A 20,449-nucleotide genomic window follows, 5' to 3' on the forward strand; every position below is an offset into this window, starting at 1 on the left:
CTTTTATTTTTTTCCTGAGACCTCACTTTGTTCTTTTCTCTGACAAATGTTCTAAATTCTGTGAAATACGAAAGAAGATATGGATGAAAGGGGCCACAGGATGGGATCCAAAAAGCATAGGCAGAATTCAGGAAGTTCTGGGGTGGACAACTCATAAGACCCCTAAAGAAGAAAAGATGTACAGAATATTTAATCAGCCCATCTTTCTCCAAAAGGGAAGAGTGCATACAGTTTTGGTTCGGGATAAGTAGCTAAGGCTTTTGCAGAGAGGAAAACTGTCATGGGTAAATGGAAAATAACTAATGTCTATAGTACATGCAATATCTATGAGTAGGAAAATATTTAAGGTCAAGAGGGAGTATCTGTAAAAAAAAAATTATAGTGCACGTTAAAAGAAAAGTAAAATTAGAGAATGGTTGTGTTATCGAAATGGCATTTGGTGTATAAACTCAGACATTCCTTTTCGCATTCAGCTTCTCAGAGGTTGGTTTTCAGATGCCTGAGCACTTCCAACATTATTTTTGCCTTTATTCTTCTGTATGCGGATAAACACAACTGCTAAAATTATACCTAAAAAAGAAAACCCAGGGTCAAATAGATGGAATCTTAAAATGCACTGTCACATTCATTTATAAATAAGTATCCTGACAGGAAGAAATGTTTGTTTGTGGTTCAACCAAATTCTCTTGTCCTTGTAATAAGGGATCGTAGGAGTTGGCTCTCTTTGATAAGTATGCTTATCACTTATTTTGTTGTAAGGATGTATCAAGTCCCAAATCATACCTAATCTGGTAGCTGTCGCTGGGTCTCTATCAAGGAATATAAGACCTAATGTCCTACATTATTGTGAGAGTATAAGCATCTGACAAAGTTCCTGAACTTTGTACATACTCAAATGTGATCTCCTCCCTTCCTCCCCGTCCCTAGAGGAAAAAGTCTTATCAGGACAACCAGAAATCTGTTCTCTGACCTGTTTACTTACCTAAAGCCTACTTTCATTGTATCTATACCAAAAATGCATTTTCTCTGACATCTTCCTTGTGGTTTCAGCCTACATTGTTGAAAGACCTTGGGTAGATATCCTAAACCTTCTGGTTTCTCCCATCTCTGAGCTCCTACAAAGTTACATTGTGTACCTTAGCACTAAATGTGTACTATCTGTCAGAGCCTACAATGAAAAAAAGGGAGTTGTTTTAAGGACATCAACCTGTCAGTAAATTTACAGGCAGAAAAGACTGGATGCTCAGAAACCCATTAAGAATATTGTAATAATCCCAACCATATTTTAAAAAGAATAAGCAAATGGAGTTTTAAGATCCTGAGGTTACTTCAAAAAGTTCATGGAAAAATGGAATTAAAAATATGAATCTTTTCATGAACTTTTTGAAGACTTCTTGTTTTTGAGGGTTTTTTTTTTTTTTGCCACAAAACATGTCTTAATACATTTTAAAAGGCCAAGATCATAGAAAATATGTTCTGACCACAATGACAGAAGGAAATTTAGAAAATTCACCAATGTGTGGAAATTAAGCAACACTCTCATAAACTAGAGAGTATTTTGAAATAAAAATCATTGCACAACATATCAATTTATAGGATGCAGAGCTCATGCATGCTTACAGGAAAATTTATACTTGGAAACACCTATGTTAGAAATAAGAAAAATTTCAAATCAGTAATGTAAACTTCTACCTTAGAAAATAGAAAAAGAAGAGAAAACTAAGCCAAAAAATATATATAAGTAGGAAATAGCCAGGATTACAACAGAAATATATGAAATAGGGAATTAAACAATAGAGAAATCAGCAAAATTTGCAAACGTTTATCTAGACTGACCAAGGGGGGAAAAAAGAGAAAGACCAAAATTACTCAAATCAGAAATAAAGCAGGGGCTTTATTACTTTGTCATGATTTTTGTGGTGGTTAAGATTTAGTTTCTCTCTCTTTCTCATTTGTATTTTTGTTATACCCAGTGGGTTTTGTTCTTTCTTGTGTATTTGTGGTAGTGATTATTATTTTTCAGATGCAGGATTCCCTTGAGGATTTCTTGTAGGGCTGGTCATGTGGTGGTGACCTCCCACAGTTTCTGTTTGTCTGGAAAATATACTATTTTTCCCTCCTTTCTGAAGGATAGCCTTGCTAGGTATAGTATTCTTGGCTGATAGTTTCTTTTAGTATTTGACATATTATCCCATTTTCTTCTGCCCTGTAGAGTTTCTGTTGAGAAAGCTGCTGTTGGTCTGATACAGGTTCCCTTACAGATGACTTGACACTTTTGTCTTACTTCTTTTAAGATTCTCTTTTTGTCTTTGAGAATTGCCAGTTTGACTATAATAAGTCTTGGAGAGGATTTTGGGGGGTTGAATCTGTTTGGAGATCTTTAAGCCTCTTTGATCTGAAGGTCTGTCTCCATATACCTAGGAATTTTTCTGTTATTATGTTGTTGAATAAGTTTTCCACGATTTTCCTTTCTCCTCCCCTTCTGGAACACCCATGATTCGAATGTTAAGACCACTTGAGGTGGTCTGCTAGCTCTCTTAGATTTTCTTCATTTTTAAAAAATTCTTTTTTCTTGTCTGCCTGAGTTATTTTGAAAAGACTATCTTTAAGATCAGATATTCTTTCTTCTGAGTGTTCTAGCCTGCTGCTTAAGTTATCGGTTGTGTTTTTTATTTCATTAAGTGAATCTTTCAGTTCCATGGGTTCTGTTACATTCTTTTTTAAGGTATTAATCCCTTTGTAAATTTCCTCCTTTGTATCCTGGAATTTTCTTCTTGTTTCATGATGTTGTCTAACCGAGTCTACTGTCTCAGTGAGTTTCCATTAGATTGTTCCTCAGAATTCCTTTTCAGTCATTTCAAGGGTTTTCTGCTCTATATGGTCAAGTATTTGAGAATTACTGTATTCTTTTGGGGGTGTCAGTTTCTTGGGTTTTCATATTTCTAGTATCTCTACATTGATGTCTGGTTATCTGGTAGAGCAGTTGCTTCTTCTATTACTCTGGAGTGGGCTTTGAGGAGAGAGAGATGTCCTCTTTTTCTTGTCTCCACTGGTGACTTTCCTTGTGTCAATGCAGTCAAGTGTCTGGCAGGCCGCCTGCATGGTGGCTATGGCAGGTCACCCATGTGGAAGTGGTGTTCTCAGCACACTCTCTTGCCTGCTTCTGGGTGGAGGGTGCTGCTCTCAGCCTGAAAACTCCTTGTATATCCCCAAACTCATCTAATCTTTAACGTACAGTAAGATTATTGGGTTAAATGGGTGTGTAAGAGAATTGCTATTTGGTGCATAAACTCAAATTCTTTTAAGGTGGGAGGGCAAATAGAACATGAAAAGGTATAGAGGGAGCTTGGTAAATGGGTGTAACCTCAAAAAGCCAGCTCAACTAGGATGAAACGTGTGCAGCAGACAGTGGTTCTCAGGGAGAAATGATGGTCGCTGTGCACATGTGAGGATGGGTAGTGGCCATGTCACAAGGGCCCTCCCGTATCAGAAAAAGTTTGGACTGAGGGGTTTAAGGAAATGAGACTCCTTGTAGACTTGTGAATTAGAGTCCAATGTGACAGACAGACTGGTTCATGAAAGAAAAGGCCAGATGGAGAGAGAACAATTAAGAATGGTTAGAATAATCCCAGCTCTCTGTTTAAAAGAGAAAGGATATGAAACTGTGTAAACCCCTTCACTCAGGTGCACATGAATTAATCAAGTATCTATTTTCTAATTAACTTGTGGTGAGGATAACAGTTGAAAGACAGTAATTACTGTAGCAGGCACTGAGTTGATCCCAAAAATACAGCTAGAACAGGAGACTCTGCTGTGTGGCCAGGGCTGTGATGCAATGGAGTTATTCCAGGTAATAAAGAATTAGGGTCCACAGTCATGAAAATGTTCAGAGGGAAGTTGTGCAACCTTTCAGTATATCAACATCTTCACTGGAAGGCTAATGCCTACCTATTCCAACAATGGCATAAACTCTGAGTGTGGGATCTGTATGTGTCTTGCCCACAACTGTGTCCCCTGGATCAAGCTCTGGGATAAGCTCATGTTTCTGAGGCCCAGAATAGATATCTTTGAATCTGAGAAGTTTTACTCACCAATGACTAGAAAGGTGGTTAGGAGTATACCAACTGCCATGCCCATAGTGGGTATCCCAGCCTGGTGACCTGCTGGTCGGAAACATCTTCCTTCCACACATGTGCAGAAAGTAACTGAAAAGCAGAATAGTATTTGGTAGGATAAATTTTAAAGTGAATAGTTGCAGAATCCCATTTCAAAAATAAGAATCCCTCCACACTGCCCAAGGTTACAGATACTATCTTAAGTTGCCTAAAGCAAAATACCTACCTGGTAAAGAGACAGTCCCTTCCAAGGGTGGCCGACCCCCGTCATTGATGCGGATTGGGATTTCATAAAGTCTCTCCTCAAAGTCCGTGTGCTTGGTGGAGAGTCTGGCATGAGTGCCTGCCAGAAACAGAAAAAAATGAATAATGTGAAAACACAACTTCAGACTGCTGGATCAGTGGGAATTAAGCTCATCTTTGCATCATATACTAAGGTAGATTGGGAAATTCTTAGATACGAGTTAAACTATGCAAAGTATCATCTACATCCTTCCACATATACCTTCTCATAATGGAAAAAAGGGCTAAAGCATCCTTTAAGTTCTCAATTCATGATGTCTCTGTAGAAATGAATACTAAAAAAACAGTTGGTTCTCATTATTTCTGTTAGTTTGTTCTATAAAGTTGCCCCAAACATCTGATTAGTGAATACTGAACCATTGCTGCTAAGGGAAATATAGAGTTAGATTCCTGTGAGCCTCTAGCCTTTCAATATATAACCTTATTTTCTGGGCGTTTCTGTTTAAAGGCACCTTATTTAATATATAGTGTGGATTCATTAGCATTGAATTCATGGCAAACAGTACCAGGATGCATGCCTGAGCAAAATTATCTGAAAAGTGTTTTCTCTGTAAAGCATATCACAGCCTTCTTGCACTTAGGAACGCTGGACAGCACTGCAGCACCATGCTTCAGAGCCATTTTAAGCAACGAGTCATCAATAAAAAGCACAAAAATGGGAAAAGCAGGGCACTAAGACTGCAAAAAGAACACAACCATTTGGAGGGCAGAAAAACAAGAGTGTCACCTTGTTTACATGTGCATCAGGTAACTCATTTTTCATCATTCTGCTGGTGTCCATGAAAGCAAAAATCCATTAAGTATTGCTTGTGGGGTTACAAATTTTAACAAGTAGATGAATTTGTAGATAGAGAATGTTCAAATCATGACGATCAACTGTATATAGCATGGTGATTGGAGAGTGCATGGGAAGGAGCATCTATAGAACTGATCCTGGCTCTCAAATCTGCCTCTTGTTAGCTACGTGACACTGGGTAAGTCACACATCTCTAGACCTCAGAATTCCTTCAAGTTCTGAAATAGGAGTTGCATGATATGATATTCTACCTGATTTTCAGAGTATTTACTTTCTTCCACAGAAAACTAAGAGTGTAAAATAACATTGTCTCAAATTCCTAAAGATAGTTTTGATCTTGTTGTGACTCATCCTTATACCCTCCCGATTCATATATCTGCCTGGATATTTTCCAGAAGCTGGGGAGAGATTTTTGTAATTTAAAACTGTTACAGCCCCACACATTCACTCCTAGACAAGATGGAGTAACAGGGACCAGATTTACCATCCCACCAAAAGACAGCTAAAAGAACAGACAGTATATATGAAACCATGGTTTGAAGGACATTGAATATTTGACAGTGAAGGTCAGTGATCCTTAAAAGAATTTTAAAAAATGACTGGAGTCCTACAATTGCCCAGGTCTCAGTGCAGGGAGGGGGAGCTCAGTCAGGGCCCAGTGACGTCCCTTAGTTGAGGCAATGGCTCTGGAGTAAGGGGAAGTCAAGGCAATTAGAGTTCACAGAGCAGAGAGAAGAGAGCTGCAGAAAGAGGGCACTATGAGATCTGCGGGGGCACAGATCAAGTTTTCAGCTGAGTACTGATCAGGGTCTGTATATGAAGGAGTTACTCAAGGCTGTGGAAAGAACCACCTAAAAGGATTAGAGCAATCTTAGGAGCTCGCAAAGGGCTAGGTATGGCCCCTAATCCCAAGAGCCAGGTGGGACACCTCATAATTCATGGGGTATCAAGTAGAGTACATAGAAGGGTTTTGCTTTTATAGTTTGGAAAAATTAGCCCTAAAATAAACACTGCCCTGGTTCTGCCTAACAAAATTTAAAAACAACGTGTAAAAGGATCAAACTATTTCCAAGTACCTTAACCGCACTTCATAATAAAACTCAAGAATATTTAACATCTAGATATCTGGTATTTAAATAAAAAACTGCCAGACATGCAAGAAGAAATACATCCCGTAATAAGGGGGAAAAGTAAACTAGGTGAGATTAGTGGCAAATTAGATATAACAGAAGAAAACCAGTGAGTTGAAGACAGAGAAATAAAAACTATCCAAAGTGAAACAGAAAAAAAGAAAAAGCAAACAGCATCAGTGAGCTTTCATGCAACTTCAGATGGCCTAGTACATGGAAAACTGGAATCCCTGAAAGGCAGGAGAAATCGAGGGAGAAAAAGATTCTTGATGAAAAACTTTAAATCCTCAGATCCAAGAAGATAGCAAACCTCAGTAATAAGAAAAACAAACAAAACTATTCCAAAACACATAATCTTCAAATTACTCCAAATCAGAGAGAGAATATCTTGGAAGCATCCAGAGGAAAAAACACATTACATTCAAGGGAACAAAGAAGAAACTATGCAAAGCAGAAGACAGTGGAGAAATAAGACAAAAAGTCTCAAATTTAAAAGTATTCCAGTCATATGTTCTCTGGTCATGATAGAATTAATTTAGAAACCAGAAAGATGTAGGAAGCATTTGGAAACTAAATAACACTTCTAAATAACCCATGGTTCACAGAAGAAATCTGAAGGGAAATTATAAAGTATTTTAAGCCAAATGAAAATGAAAACAATATATCAAACTTTGTGGAATACGGCTAAAGTAGCATGAAGAGAGAAATTGATAGAACAAGAACAAATTAAACACAACATAAGAAGAATAAAGAAAATAATAAATATCCGAGCAATGAAATACAAAACAGAAAAACAGAAAAATCAATGAAACCAAAAGCTGGTTCTTTGAGAATGTCAATAAAACCAATAAACTTCTAGCCAGATTCATAAGGAAGAAAAGACATAATTTGTCAATATCAGAATGAGGTGATATCTCTCTATTATTCAGATGTTAAGAGAATAATAAAATAATATGAATAACTATATGGCAATAAATTATTTGAAAGATACAAACTGACAAGCTCAACCAAGGAAAAATATATAAATTGAATAGCCCTATATCAATTAAAGAAATTGAATTTGTAGTTAAAACTTTACACACGAAAAACTACAGGCCCAGAAGCCTTCACTGGTAAATTCTCCCTAACTTTAAGGAAGAAATAATACCATAAACTCTTCCGGATAATTGAAAAGGAAGAACACTTCCTAATTCATTCTATGTGGCTAGCATAACTCTGATGCCAAAACCAGACAAAGATAACAAGAAAAGAAAAATAGAACCATATTTCTCATCAATACAGATGCAAAAATTATTTTAGCAAATCAAATCCAACAATACATAGAGATGATAGTATTTCATCACCAAGGAGGCTTTATCCCAGAAATAGAATGTTGGGTTTCAAAAAAGTATTTTCAAAAGTAGACAAATATAATTCACCAATTAACAGACCAAAACAACAAATCTACCATAATCTTAATAGATGCAGAAAAAGCACTTGAAATTTTTAACATCCATTTCCAATTAAGAAAGGAAAGGGCCGGCCCGTGGCTCACTCGGGAGAGTGCGGTGCTGATAACACCAAGGCCCCGGGTTCGGATCCCATATACGGATGGCTGGTTCGCTCACTGGCTGAGCGTGGTGCTCACAACACCAAGTCAAGGGTTAAGATCCCCTTACCGGTCATCTTTAAAAAAAAAAAAAAAACACAGAAAGGAAAAAAACTCTCAGCAAATTAGGAATAGGTGGTATAGTCATCAATCTAATAGTAAGGATCATCTACAAAAACCCTACAGCTACCATCACACTTAATGGTAAAAAACTGAATGCTTTCTCCCCTAAAATCAGGAATATGTCAAGTATTTCTGCTCTCACTGCCTGTATTCAACATCGTACTGAAGGTTTTAGCCAGTAATAAGGCAAAATAAACAAAAGGCATGCAGATTGGAAAGGAAGAAGTAAAACTGTCGTTATTCACAGATTACATGATTGTCCACTTAAAAAAAAACTATGGGATTAAAAAAAAAAGATGAGAATAAATGAGGTCAGCAAGGTTGTAGGATACAAGATTAACATACAAAAATTAATTTTATCTCTATATCCTAGAAATATTTAGGAATTGAAATTTTTTAAATATTTAGAATAGCATGAAAAATATTTAATACTTAAGAGAAAAGTCTGCAAGAACTATACACTGAAAGTTAAAACATGTGGCTGAGAGAAATTAAGGAAGACTTAAATAAATGGAGATATAGATCATACTCACAAATTGGAAGACTCAATTTTGTTAAGATGTCCCTTCTCTCCCAGACTTCACTGTGGATTCAACACAATCCCAATAGGCTTTTTTTTTTTTTTTTTTTGGTAGAAATGAATAAGCTACATTCTAAAATTATCATAGAAATGCAAAAGATCCAGAATAGATTACATAATTTTGAAAAAGAACACAGAAAAGTTATGCTCCCTGATTTCAAGTCTTTTTATAGAGCTACAGTAATCAAGACAACATGGTATTGGTTTAAAGATAGAATCAGACCAATGAAAGAGAAAAGAAAGTTCAGAAATAGATCCATATGTATGTGGTCACTTGATTTTTGCCAAAATTGACAAGACAATTCAATGTGAAAAGGATAATATTTTAAATGGTGTCAGAACAATTAGATAGCCATATTAAAAACAACGAACCTTGGTCTTTACTACATATTCTATACAAAATTAATGTAAAATAGAGTATAGAGCTAAATGTAAAAGCTAAAATTGTAAAATTTGAGGGAAGAAAAAATAGTAAAAATATTTTAGTGACCTTGGGTTTGGCAAAAAATTCTTAAATGTTACACATTTTAAAAATCACAAAATAAAATGCAAGCCATGTCCTAGATAAAAATACTTACAAAAGATATATGTGACAAAACACATGTATCTATTACGTATAAAGAATGCTTATACTTCGACAATAGAAGCCACACAGCCCAATTTTTAAAATGGGTACAACATCTGACCAGCCATTTCATCAATGAAGATATACGAGGGTACTTCAAAAAGTTTGTGGAAAATAGAATTAAAAGATAATATGAAGATTTCCATGAACTTTTTGAAGTACCTTTGTACAGATGGCCAATCAACACATGGAAAGATCCTCAACACCATTAGTCATTAGGGAAATACATATTAAAACCATAATGAGATACTACTCCATGCCTATAAGACTGGCTAAGATTTAAAAGTGAGCATAGCAAGTTGGGGAGAATGTTGAACAACTGGAACTCTCATATTGGTGGGAATATAAAATGTTAAGAACAATTTAGAAAGCAGTTCGACATTTTCTTAAAAACATGACCATACACCTACCCTATGACCCAGCCATTCCACTCCTCGGTATTTGACCAAGAAAAATGAAAGCATATGCCCCTACAAAATACTTGTTCACAAACGTTCATAGCAGCTTTGTTTGTTATAGCAAAAATTGGAAACAACCTAAATGGCAGTCAACAGGTGAACGGATAAATTGATGTGGTCATACGATGGAATTCGACTTCACAGTTAAAGGAAATGAAGTATTGATACACGCAACACGGATACATCTCAATAATTGTGCTAAGTGAAAGAAGCCAGACAAAAAGTGTACATATTGTATTATTCCATTTAGATACAATTTTTGAAAATGTAAACTAATCTATAGTGACAGAAAGCAGATCAGCATTTGTCTGGGGAAAAGAATGGGTGGGGTGGGGTGGGTTGGGAAGTAGGGATTACAACAGGGTATGAAAAATCTTTTGGGGGTAGTGGAAATGTTATCTTGATTGTGCTGATGGCTTCAGTAGCATATACACAATCAATTCTTATAAAATTGTACACTGAAGATATTTATGTGTCAATTATATTTCAATCAAGTTTGTAAAAATTATTATGAAATCTGATTCTTAGCTGTCATTGGAAATTTTGCAAATGATGCTCAGATTGTCCAACTATCCATTTACACTAAGAGGGATGCTGTGTAGTAATCTCTCCTCCCTCCAAAGCCAGGGGGTTTATCCCCTCTGGAGACCTTCCCTAGAAGAGTTTCTGAAGCATGAACTTCCTTCCTGGAGCACTGAAGAACACTGGTGTTGAGTACTGCGGGCCCACCAACAAAACCTAATTTCATTATCCATCAGTGAATTTCTCTATATACTTTTGATAACTCACCATTGATTTTGGAAACTTCCCAGTGGTTTTGTAAGCTTTCACTGCCAAGGGAAAATGTAAAGTGGAGACCCCGTAATGACTGCTGATCATCATCAGTGGCCTCGAAAATGACACTTCCGGGTGCATTAAGGGGATAGCAGAGGAATAAGCCTGTGTAGTTCTTCACTAGCCTCGGGGGGTTGTCATTCACATCAGTAAGGGTCAGGAGGAAATCCGTTGTGGCACTCAAGGAGGACCCACCTAAGGAATTGAATGATTGAAACATGGTATCAGCTCACTCATTTTCCTCTTAATATTTCCATTTCTTGAAGAACAATTAAAATTCTCCATGAATATATGTAATCAATAAAAATAAAAAATTTTTTTAAATTATAAAAATATAATTCAAGCACTTAGGTATACTGAGGCAGGAGAAAGGAGATAAGCTTTTAGAATCAAAGGCCTGGTTTTATTACTGATTAAAAACTCTCAATGATAATAACTAAGATCTGTGTGCTAATGTTTTACATATATTACTTCAAAACAACTCTGTACATGTACAGATAAGTTGTGTGACTTGCCCAAGATCACACAGCTAGTGAGAAGTAGTGAGGCTTCTAATCCAGGGGGTCTAACTGTAGCACCTGCACCCTCAGTTGCTCCTTACCACACCGTAGGCATGTCAGTCAAGTTTTCTAAGTCTCATCTCCTCAGCTGTGAAACGTGGGCTTTGTGAGGATCCCACATGTAAGGGAATGTTCTAGAAAGGACTGCACAAGTGTTATTTACTATGCAGTAGTGGTGAAAAACGTGGACTCTGCAGCATGACCAGCTGGTCGCTGTGTGATCTTAAGGGAAGTTACTTAATTTCTCAGTACCTTGGTTTCCTCATCCATAAAATATGGTCAATAATGGTACCTAACTCATAGCATTGTATGAGGAGTAAGTTATTACACTAAGTCCTTAACATGGGACTCTCAGTACAATGTAAACATTGACTGTTAATTTCTCCCTGACATAATCACAGATACTCTTTCTACACTCTTTGACTCAGGACCTGCTTTGATTCCAGTAAACCCTGTTTTCTCACTTTTCTTCTCAACTGTCTTCTATGTCCCTGACTACACTTAACCAAAGGAGAAAAAGCCACTGTGTTCTTGAAGTCATTTCATGTATTTACATCATTTCAGTGCCAACAACTAAAAATGGAACAGGATTTTGGACCCTGCTTTTTATTCTTGAAACTTCTAAAATGTGAGAAAGCCCCTGGACACATCCAAAGTGAAGTGTTGATCCCCATGGTATGATATAGGGGACTGCACAGCATAAAGGCTCAGCCAGAAACTTGTTGCTGATTAACTGGGAGATTTTAAATTAAGAGTAAATGTACACAATGTGATAGTGGAATGCACTTAACTTGAAGCAAGCGACAGAGAAAGAGCCTGTCCCTGTCCTGCCCCAGCAAGGCCCGTCCACTCACATGCAGCCATTCCAAAATCAGCACACAGTTCTGCATTCCTACCCACTTTGGTTTCACTGCAGTATTTGTTTTTCTTAATTTCATAGTCTTTTCACATGCAAGATCATTTTTATGATTCCCTTCTCTGTTCTCCATTCCAGCTCCCAACCCTGGACCTCACACTTTGAAAGTTTATTTTTTGGTCTAAAACCGTATTTCTTTAGTAGTAATTTGCTCAATTCTCATAAACCAAGCAGATATATTTACTAGCTTATTAGGGCCTCCAATCAGCATAAGATCAACAGAATTCCTACCGTAAGCTGGAAAATTCCTTTAAATGCAAAAAAACTCAAAGTTATATGACCAGCCTTATCACTGGTAAGCATACTATTCCTGTGAGTTTATTTTTAATTTAAAAATTCCCTGGAACTCCATGTTCAGAGCCAGTGGGTGATAACACCACAGCTGAATTAGATGGGATGCATACGTCCGGGATCTATATTGAATAAGCTCCCTAGGTTATTCTGACACATATCAAAGTGGGAAGCACTGCATGAAGTATTTTCTCCTTTAAAAAGGATGAGATCTGCAGGGATGCAGTCTAAGATTGGTGGAACAAATAGTTAGCTAGGTGCACAGGGCAGTGCTCTGACTCCAGTCCTAGCTCCCAGGAGAAACCACAACCACTTTGACGGAAGGGAGGTGACTCAGCTGGGAACCTTCCTGGAAGCATCTGCAGCTCCTGCAGGAAACCTCAGAGCGAGCAGCATCCCTGAATCCTAGCCGACCCCCAGGTAGGGCCCTGCTAGGGGCACGGGGGCTCCACCTTTAACAAAAGCAGGAAGGTGTGAGCACTCCCCACATCGTGTGCCCTTCTCATCCTCCCAATGTAAGGTAGTGACGTGCTTTGACCCCAGCAAGCTTCTTACCCTCCCTCCCACTTCTACTGACACATCCCCTGGTCATCTATGTTTTCTTTTTCTGCTCACCTACTTCAGTGGCCACCACTCGTACCCGATACAGACTCTGAGCTTCCCTGTCCAGAGGAGCCACGCTAGAAATCTCACCAGTGACGGGGTGAATTTTAAGCCAACCTCTCGTGTCGCCTCTCAGTGAATAACTTCATAAAGTGAAAACAGCAAAAGAAAGCTTGCGTTACTTTGCATGAAAATGTGAAGACAGTTCACACACCATACTGTTCTATGTGCATTATCATTTGCATGTCATTTAAAACATATTGAAAGGGTCGTTATTATTAATGCTCTTTTGGCATTTCATCTGTCTTCAAAAGGAAGATTTATTCATGTTTACAATGTGGTGTTTGTACTTGTTTTATCAGAAAAAGTATAGTTACGAACTCTGGGGGAAAAGTTAAATTTTTCTGGCAATCAAAGAATTCAAATTAAAGCAACCTGGAAGTACTCATGTCTTGTAAAACCTCTTAGCAAACCACCCCCTCTTGGGAAATTTGAACACCTGGTAGTGGAGACACCGAGTGAGATGGGTGAATATTCATAGACTACTGATGGCACGGTGAGTTTCTCATTCCACCAATGTCTATTTAGTGCTTAGCAATATCAGGCAGTGCACCAAAGAAGGACCTACGGAAGGGGTCTCAGGCTGGGGGAGGAGACAGACACATACAGACAATTCCAATAACGTGGTAATATAATGGAAGGGGCCCTCGGGGATCCCAGAGAAGCTGATGGGCAAAGAAGTCTTTCTGGAGGAGGAGATCTTAGAAAAGGGAGGCTTCAAGCAGAAGAGCGCGTGAGCTAAAGCAGAGAGGCAGAGGAAGAGCTGGGTGGGTATGGGGAGAGTTGGGATATAAATGAGAAACTGGGTGGCAAAAGCATGAGGCCAGAGATTTGAAGAGCCAGATCATGAGAAACAATAAGCAGCCAACAAATAGCGTTAAGCAGGAAGGTGAGCCAGTCATATTCGTGTTCTCAGTGGAACTCATTGGTACGTGTGTGAAAGATGAATTTGAGAGAAAACACTAGAACCACAGGAAAACCTATCGGTACAGCCCTTTGGAAAGCAACACATCGTAGCTATTGGAATGTCTGTATCTTTAGACCAAACAATCCTACTCCTGGAAATCTTACCTAAAGAAAAATGTAATAGAAGTTAAAAAAGGTAACATGCATACATATACTCAAAACATTTTCTATAATAAAAGAAATATTGGAAACAGCTTACATGTCCAAGAATAAAAGAATGATTTAAAAATAATGTACTAGTTAAATTAATTTTCCCAATGTATTTTTGTAATATATTCTCTATGCCAAGCACTGTGGTATCTATATGTTGGAGTGAACAAGAAATCCTTTCTACTTGGGATTCAATCCAGAAAGAGAGGGGAATGCTTTGAAGAGTTTTAAAAGAGGAGTCAGTTGATCTGACTTACTTTTTTAAAGAATCAGTCTGACTGCAGCAAATAGACTCAGGATGGTATGGGAGATGGGAAGGGCAAGGATTCATCCAGAACAGAGACAGTGGTGCCTTGGACCACGCTGGAAGTAGTGAGAAGCATTTGGATTCCAGATATATTTCAGCGAAAGAATCTATAGGATTTTCTGATAGACTGGATCAGGACCCATTGGGTGCTAAAGGATTCTAAATTTGTGTAGCTGGAGAATTAAATTGCTCAAAACTTTGAAGCCATCCTTCATTGACTTACTACTAACATCTGAACTGTTGGTTTTTCTTCATTCACTTTTTTCACTTGTCTTTCAAAACTGTGTCTTACAGGACATACCTCAGTCTCTCTTACTGACCTTATCTTTGTGACCTCAACCTAATAGTATTCATATTATATTGTTTCCTTGTTCCATCACAGAAATTTGCTTAAATGCCTGTTTTCCGCATTTACAAACTAAAATTTTTACTCACTTGTCTGTGACCAATGATTTTTATAGCATTTCCATAAAGGAGGTAGAAGCATTTGCTAAATAGATGGCTATAAAAATTTAACTATTTTGCATCCCATCATAATTTGTGACTCTGATACATAGTGTAGTATCTACACTAAACCATAGAGTATATCCCCTACTGTTCTATCCTCTCTTAATGAAACCAGAGAGTAAAATAGTAGGTGGTAACTTTACTCCTTGACAATCAGAAAAAGGCCTAAGAGCTAATTCTGTGTGTTTAAAGGATAGCTCAATAGAAGGCAAGACTCCCTCAAATGTTTATAGAACTTAAGGAATTGTCATTTGTAATCACTGCATTGGTTTAAGTCATGCTGATCTGAGTTCAAGTCCTATCTATGTGCTTATTAACTATATGATCTTAAAGATTTTGTAGGTATTATACAGATATAGATATATATACATATATATCCTGAGCAAATTAATCATCATTGCACATTTTTAAGGCACATCTATGTAGGTCCTGTGGCATTAAAAAAAGTGATTGAGAATTGCTAAAATGGAAATATTTACACATTTTGTTAAGCCACCTCACCCTGAGCATTAGCCTCTCCAGGAAAGGGACCTAGAATGAGTCTTGCTGCCCCAGACCAGCTCTCTGGAGACCCAAGGAATCTATGCACTCTACATCTAGAAGATTCCCTTAACCCTGCAGGGCAGCCTAGTATGTCCAGTTGGGCTTATGCTTTATTCTCTCTGTCTAGAATTTCAGTCTGCATCAGGGGCTGGAACCCTTCCCCAAACCCCAGTACACATCACTGGTTCAGACACAGGGCCTGGCTCTGGCTCACCAGTCTCCAGGAGGTGAATCCACCTCCTGAACTCACCAGCTCCCAGCTGGGACCTGCAGCAGGTGGGCTGGAATGCAATCTGATGCTGCTTCGCTGCGTGAGCCTAGGTTCTCACTGATGAACCCCCATCCATGGAATGCCCCCCAGGGTCTGACACCTGCCTGAATGAAGGCCAAATTCACCTCATGCACTGGGACACTGCTTCAGATAGCTGGCTGCTCCATTAGGGGACAGTCCTGGAGTCAGCACAGGCCAGCTTCCCCACCCCTCCCAGTCCCTTCTCCTCCCCACTGGCCTCGGTTACAGCACAAGGGGACTGCCCAGGACTGTTCTCTTTTACCTTACGTTCAAACCTTCTGGATCCTTGGCAGTCACGCTGCCCACCTTAGTGCCTACAGCTGCATCCTCACTGACTTTTGCTTGGAATACATCTTGAGAAAATATGGGTGCTTCATTCACATCTGTCACAATAAGCTTGAATGTAGCCAAAGAGCTTGCATTGTACGTTACACCAGATACCAGAGGCTCAGGATTTTCCGCTTGTACCACAATGTTGGAAATAGCAGCTGTTTCAAAATCAAGAGGCTATGTAGGAAAAAGAGGGAAAATTAATTTGGGGGTGATTAGCTCCCTTTAAAGATTCATTCTCTATGCACCTTAAAAAACTCTTATAAAGAGCAGCAATTTTTAATCCAGTGTCAGCAAAAACCTACTTCTCAGAATGGTAATACAGCCATGAAAAAGTCTTTATTGTAGGACTTATCAGAGCTTTTAACATGTTAACGTGCATTGTGACTCTCCTAGAAGAAAAAAGTTGAATGCAGCAGCCCTGATATTTATTCAACCTTGGAACACGTCATTCATTCAGGAAGATTTTATTCTCTCAAGACAGCTTGCAGAAGACAGGTTGGGAAATGCTTATAATAGAGATTTCCGCATTGTATGGTGAATGATTTCCCATTGGCCTCAGGACCCAAGCCCCCAAATAAAAGACTTTAAATTCATGGAGGGTGGGAGAGGTGAGCAGAGATGATTGAAAGATAAATGATCTGCTCTTGTTCCAGGCCATGCTGAACAAAACCAGGAATAAAAATTCAAGAAACCAGTGTCGGTTTAGTATAAGGAAGAATTTTAACAGGGCTACCCAAGAGGGAAAGAATTGCGTCAAGAAACAATACATTTCCATCTCTGGAAGTTTTCAAGCATAGGCTTAAACAACATGTGACAGACTAGCTTAGAAAGGACTTAAATATCATATAAGCAATTGGTTCCACATGACTTTTAGTCCCTCTAGACACAGACTTCATGATTCTACTGGGGGTGGGGTTACCCTAATCCTAGAGACCTGCTGATGAGTGGAGCAGCCCCTAAAGCAGGCCTTCCTAACTGAGACTAAAGGGCTTCACAGGGTCACTGAACCCCTTGGAACTAAAGTCTAAATATTGTATATATGTGCATATGGGGGTTTTTTGTTCTGTTCTTCAGGGAGAGGGTACCTAGCTTTTATCAGGTTCTTAAAGGGACCCAGGACTCAGAAAATATGAAAGACCCAAAGCAAAGCCCAAAAGTTATGTCATGGATTATGGAAAGTGCACTAGTTTACTCACTTTCCAGGCCTGGAGGACCCAGGACCTCCTGGTGAGCTGTCAGTCCTTTAACTTAACTTACGTCAGTTCCTCACCCATTAAACAGAAAAGGCAATATCCATTCATGAAGAGAGAACCCGAGGCATGACTGCACTGGCTCCGTCTGCCATTCCCTAACATCTGAAAAGACTCCCTCTCCCTCAGGAGCAGGCTGATTGCTGTCCTCTCCCTGTCGGCTTCCCTGATCCCACCCTCTAATCCCAAGTGGCCAGGCTCCACGTCCTCTGCAATCTCATAACTTCTAACCCAGGATTCCAATTGTTGGTTTATCTGCTTTAGATCTCACAGACCATAACCTCCGTGAGAGGGGGAATTGCATTCTATCCATCCTGGCTTCTCAGTGCTCTTCCCTGGCGTGCAGTACCCATGGTGTGTGGGTCAGGCGATACAAAGGTACGAAAGGCCTGGTCTTTGGAGGTCTCAGTCCCATCTGGTGAGGCGTGTTCAACAAGCGAGCTGAAAAAACCCGCTCATGCCACAATTCCTCTTTTGTACGCTACTGCCAGGAAAGTCAAACCTAGTGATTTAGATTCAACCTGGAGGCAGAGATGAAGTGCTGAGGGGAAGGGGTTGAGACTGGGGATATTTAACATTTTCACCAGCGATCAGTGATGAGAAAAAAGCGTGCACATTAGCTTTCCAGAGGAGGCCCAGGCTGGTTAAAAACAGGCCGTGAACTGAGAATTCAAAAGGACCAGCCATAGTCGAGAAGTGGCAAATTTTACATTTAAAAAAAATCAAAACCAAAGCAAAACCCTGAATTTCAAGAAAGGAGATCCCAGGAAGAGTTGTTGATGAAGCAGGCAGGGCTCAAAGTCATGGCTTCCAGCTCATGACCCCCACTTGTCCTCAAGAATAGGATGATCTACAACATAACAGGCCAGAGCGTGAGACACGGGTAAATATACGGTAGGACAGCAATTCTGAAACTTGTTTAATCTGAAGCATCGCTTTGGGCACATGACAAAATTACCGATTTCCAGGCTTCCCCCTAAAGAGGCTGAAGCAGCTGTCCCCCGTGTGCACCATCTGACTGTTGAATTAGGCAAGTTTGGCCCCCTTAGATATGAGGGGAAAGCACACCTGTCCACAGGCAGAATCCTGGCTCTAACTAATCACAGTGAAGATAAACGTTTATTGAATTTTCTACCCTGTGGATGCTGTGTTACAGCCCTTCAGCTAACACTACCTCATCAGAACTAGAAAGTTAATTAGCAAAGTGACCTTACAAAGAGATTTTCTTGGTGACATGAGTGGTTTTCAAGACATGCAGTTTGGTTAAAACTATAGTACATCCCTCATCATTGCAAACAGGAGTATAAGCATCTGGCTAGCCAGCAGTTTATATCCTTCAGAGTTCCAGGGATCGAGTGCTGTTCTGTGAAGGATCACCTTTCTATGGGTGGTCAAACAAATCATCACTTGAATTTTATAACAGTGCCCAAAGGACAGAGAGCTGGGGCTTCATGGGCTTGAGGCAGGAGTTGGATGACCACTTATGTGCCTGTTTGTTAATTGTACAGGGGACAGAATTCATCTGTTCATTCAGTCAGGCTGTTTTATTGAACCTCTACTATGTGCCAAGCAATATTCTCGACACTTGGAATACAACCACATATAAAATAAGGATGTGACAAAGAGTTTGGTCAGAGACCTGCTCTCTGTAACATTCCTGCTCATGTCAAGATTATCTGGGAGGATGCCTATAGCTCTCATCTACCACTAATCATTGAAGTTAATCATTGAAGTTACCAGTGTCTGCCTAAAAGTACCCATTAGCCATAAATGGCCAAATTAAGCCACGACAAAAAAAAAAAGTGACATGTGGGAGTCATTCACACAGGGATGGATAGGCCTCTATCTTCCCTTAGACCCCTAGAGATCTCTGGTCCTGGAAAAGGATGGGAGAAAGCTGCCCCCGTCTCCTGCATAGGGATCACACCAACATACTGCCCAGACCACCCCTGCCCACTCTGAAAATTGCCCTTCCCTTTATCCTTTCCTTTTGAGGTTCTTTCTCTCCATGTAGACAGCCATGAGCGAAAAGGGAAGCTGTAATGGCACTGCTTCTAAATGCCAGACTCACACAGAATGCTAATGCTCTGAGCTGGTCCTCACACAAACCTCTCCACTGAAACCTAGTGAGGACTTTTGTCAGAGGTGAGACACAGGGTAACAATGGGATCAGAATTCTGCAACTGTCCCAGGCTTACTACAGCACTAGCACTTTTCCCCTGTGCTTCTGTCCATTTCCTATTAAATTATTCTATATTGTCTTCATTTTTAGCCTCTGCATTCAGCTTTCCTTTATTCTGGCTCAAAACTGTCCTCCAGGGCCTTCTTTTACAGCCTCCAGCACACTACACTGCAAACCTTCAACTTTTGCAGGCTGTCTAATGCTGTAACTCTGGCCCTTTTTAACTGGGAGGCTTTGCTCTCTCCCCTAGAAAAGTATTTTAAATATATTGGATGACATCAAGGGCTGTTTCCAACTGAGTCATCTGGTAAACCATTTGCATGCTCTAAATACAGATGAGGCAGCCACAGAGGAAAGAGTCGAGATTCAGATGTCCACGGTGGAGACAGGAGTGGATTGAGGGAGGGTTGGGGGGAGACACTATATAAAGAAATAGAACTAATTGACTCCAGACTACCCAGTCCTTACAGAGGGAGAGACAAAGTGCGAGCCAGTGTGCTTAGCAGCACTATAAAAAATGAAAGAAAAGCAGGGGGTTGGGGAGGGGATAAACTTATCTATTAAATCTTGAAAGGAGGCCATCAATTTCCAGTCATTATTCAAGAGGTGTCTCTGCCTGGCACAATAGAATAAGAGTTTATACCCTATTGGGTCCATAGGACTCATCCAGCCTAATGCCCCCCATTTGCAAAGGGGGAAGAGAGACCCCGAGTGCCACCCATCCTAAGGCTGCCAGCTTTAGCAAGCAAATATAAACACCTAGTTAAATTTGAATTTCAGATAAACAAACAATTTTTTAGTATAAATATATCCAAAAGGTTGCATGGAACAGGACTAGAATCCTGGCTTTCTGTCTTTCAGGAGGACAAGAATAACTTAAGGGTGCTCCAGGAGTCTATCACCTTCCCTGAGAAGTCGTTGCTAACATGTCACCTCT

At 39.5% G+C, this 20,449-nt stretch overlaps 1 protein-coding gene across 7 annotated transcripts in view; it reads right to left on the bottom strand.

The window, feature by feature from the left end:
- Nucleotides 1-469: 469 nt before the first annotated feature.
- Nucleotides 470-20,449, bottom strand: part of CDH17 (cadherin 17) — a 53,823-nt gene continuing 33,843 nt past the window's right edge. For 4 of the 7 annotated variants that reach the window (XM_063079862.1, XM_063079861.1, XM_063079859.1 and 1 more), the window contains 6 exons: nucleotides 16,010-16,254; nucleotides 12,935-13,065; nucleotides 10,508-10,747; nucleotides 4,342-4,458; nucleotides 4,092-4,205; nucleotides 470-570 (listed from right to left, as the gene is read on the bottom strand). In XM_063079862.1, the coding sequence (XP_062935932.1) occupies nucleotides 470-570; nucleotides 4,092-4,205; nucleotides 4,342-4,458; nucleotides 10,508-10,747; nucleotides 12,935-13,065; nucleotides 16,010-16,254 (948 nt within the window). The remainder of the gene's footprint in view (nucleotides 571-4,091; nucleotides 4,206-4,341; nucleotides 4,459-10,507; nucleotides 10,748-12,934; nucleotides 13,066-16,009; nucleotides 16,255-20,449) is intronic. The other 3 variants (XM_063079864.1, XM_063079860.1, XM_063079863.1) reach the window with 3 other exon arrangements.

This window comes from Cynocephalus volans, chromosome 15 (assembly GCF_027409185.1).
Source record: "Cynocephalus volans isolate mCynVol1 chromosome 15, mCynVol1.pri, whole genome shotgun sequence".
Classification (NCBI taxonomy): Eukaryota; Metazoa; Chordata; class Mammalia; order Dermoptera; family Cynocephalidae; genus Cynocephalus; species Cynocephalus volans.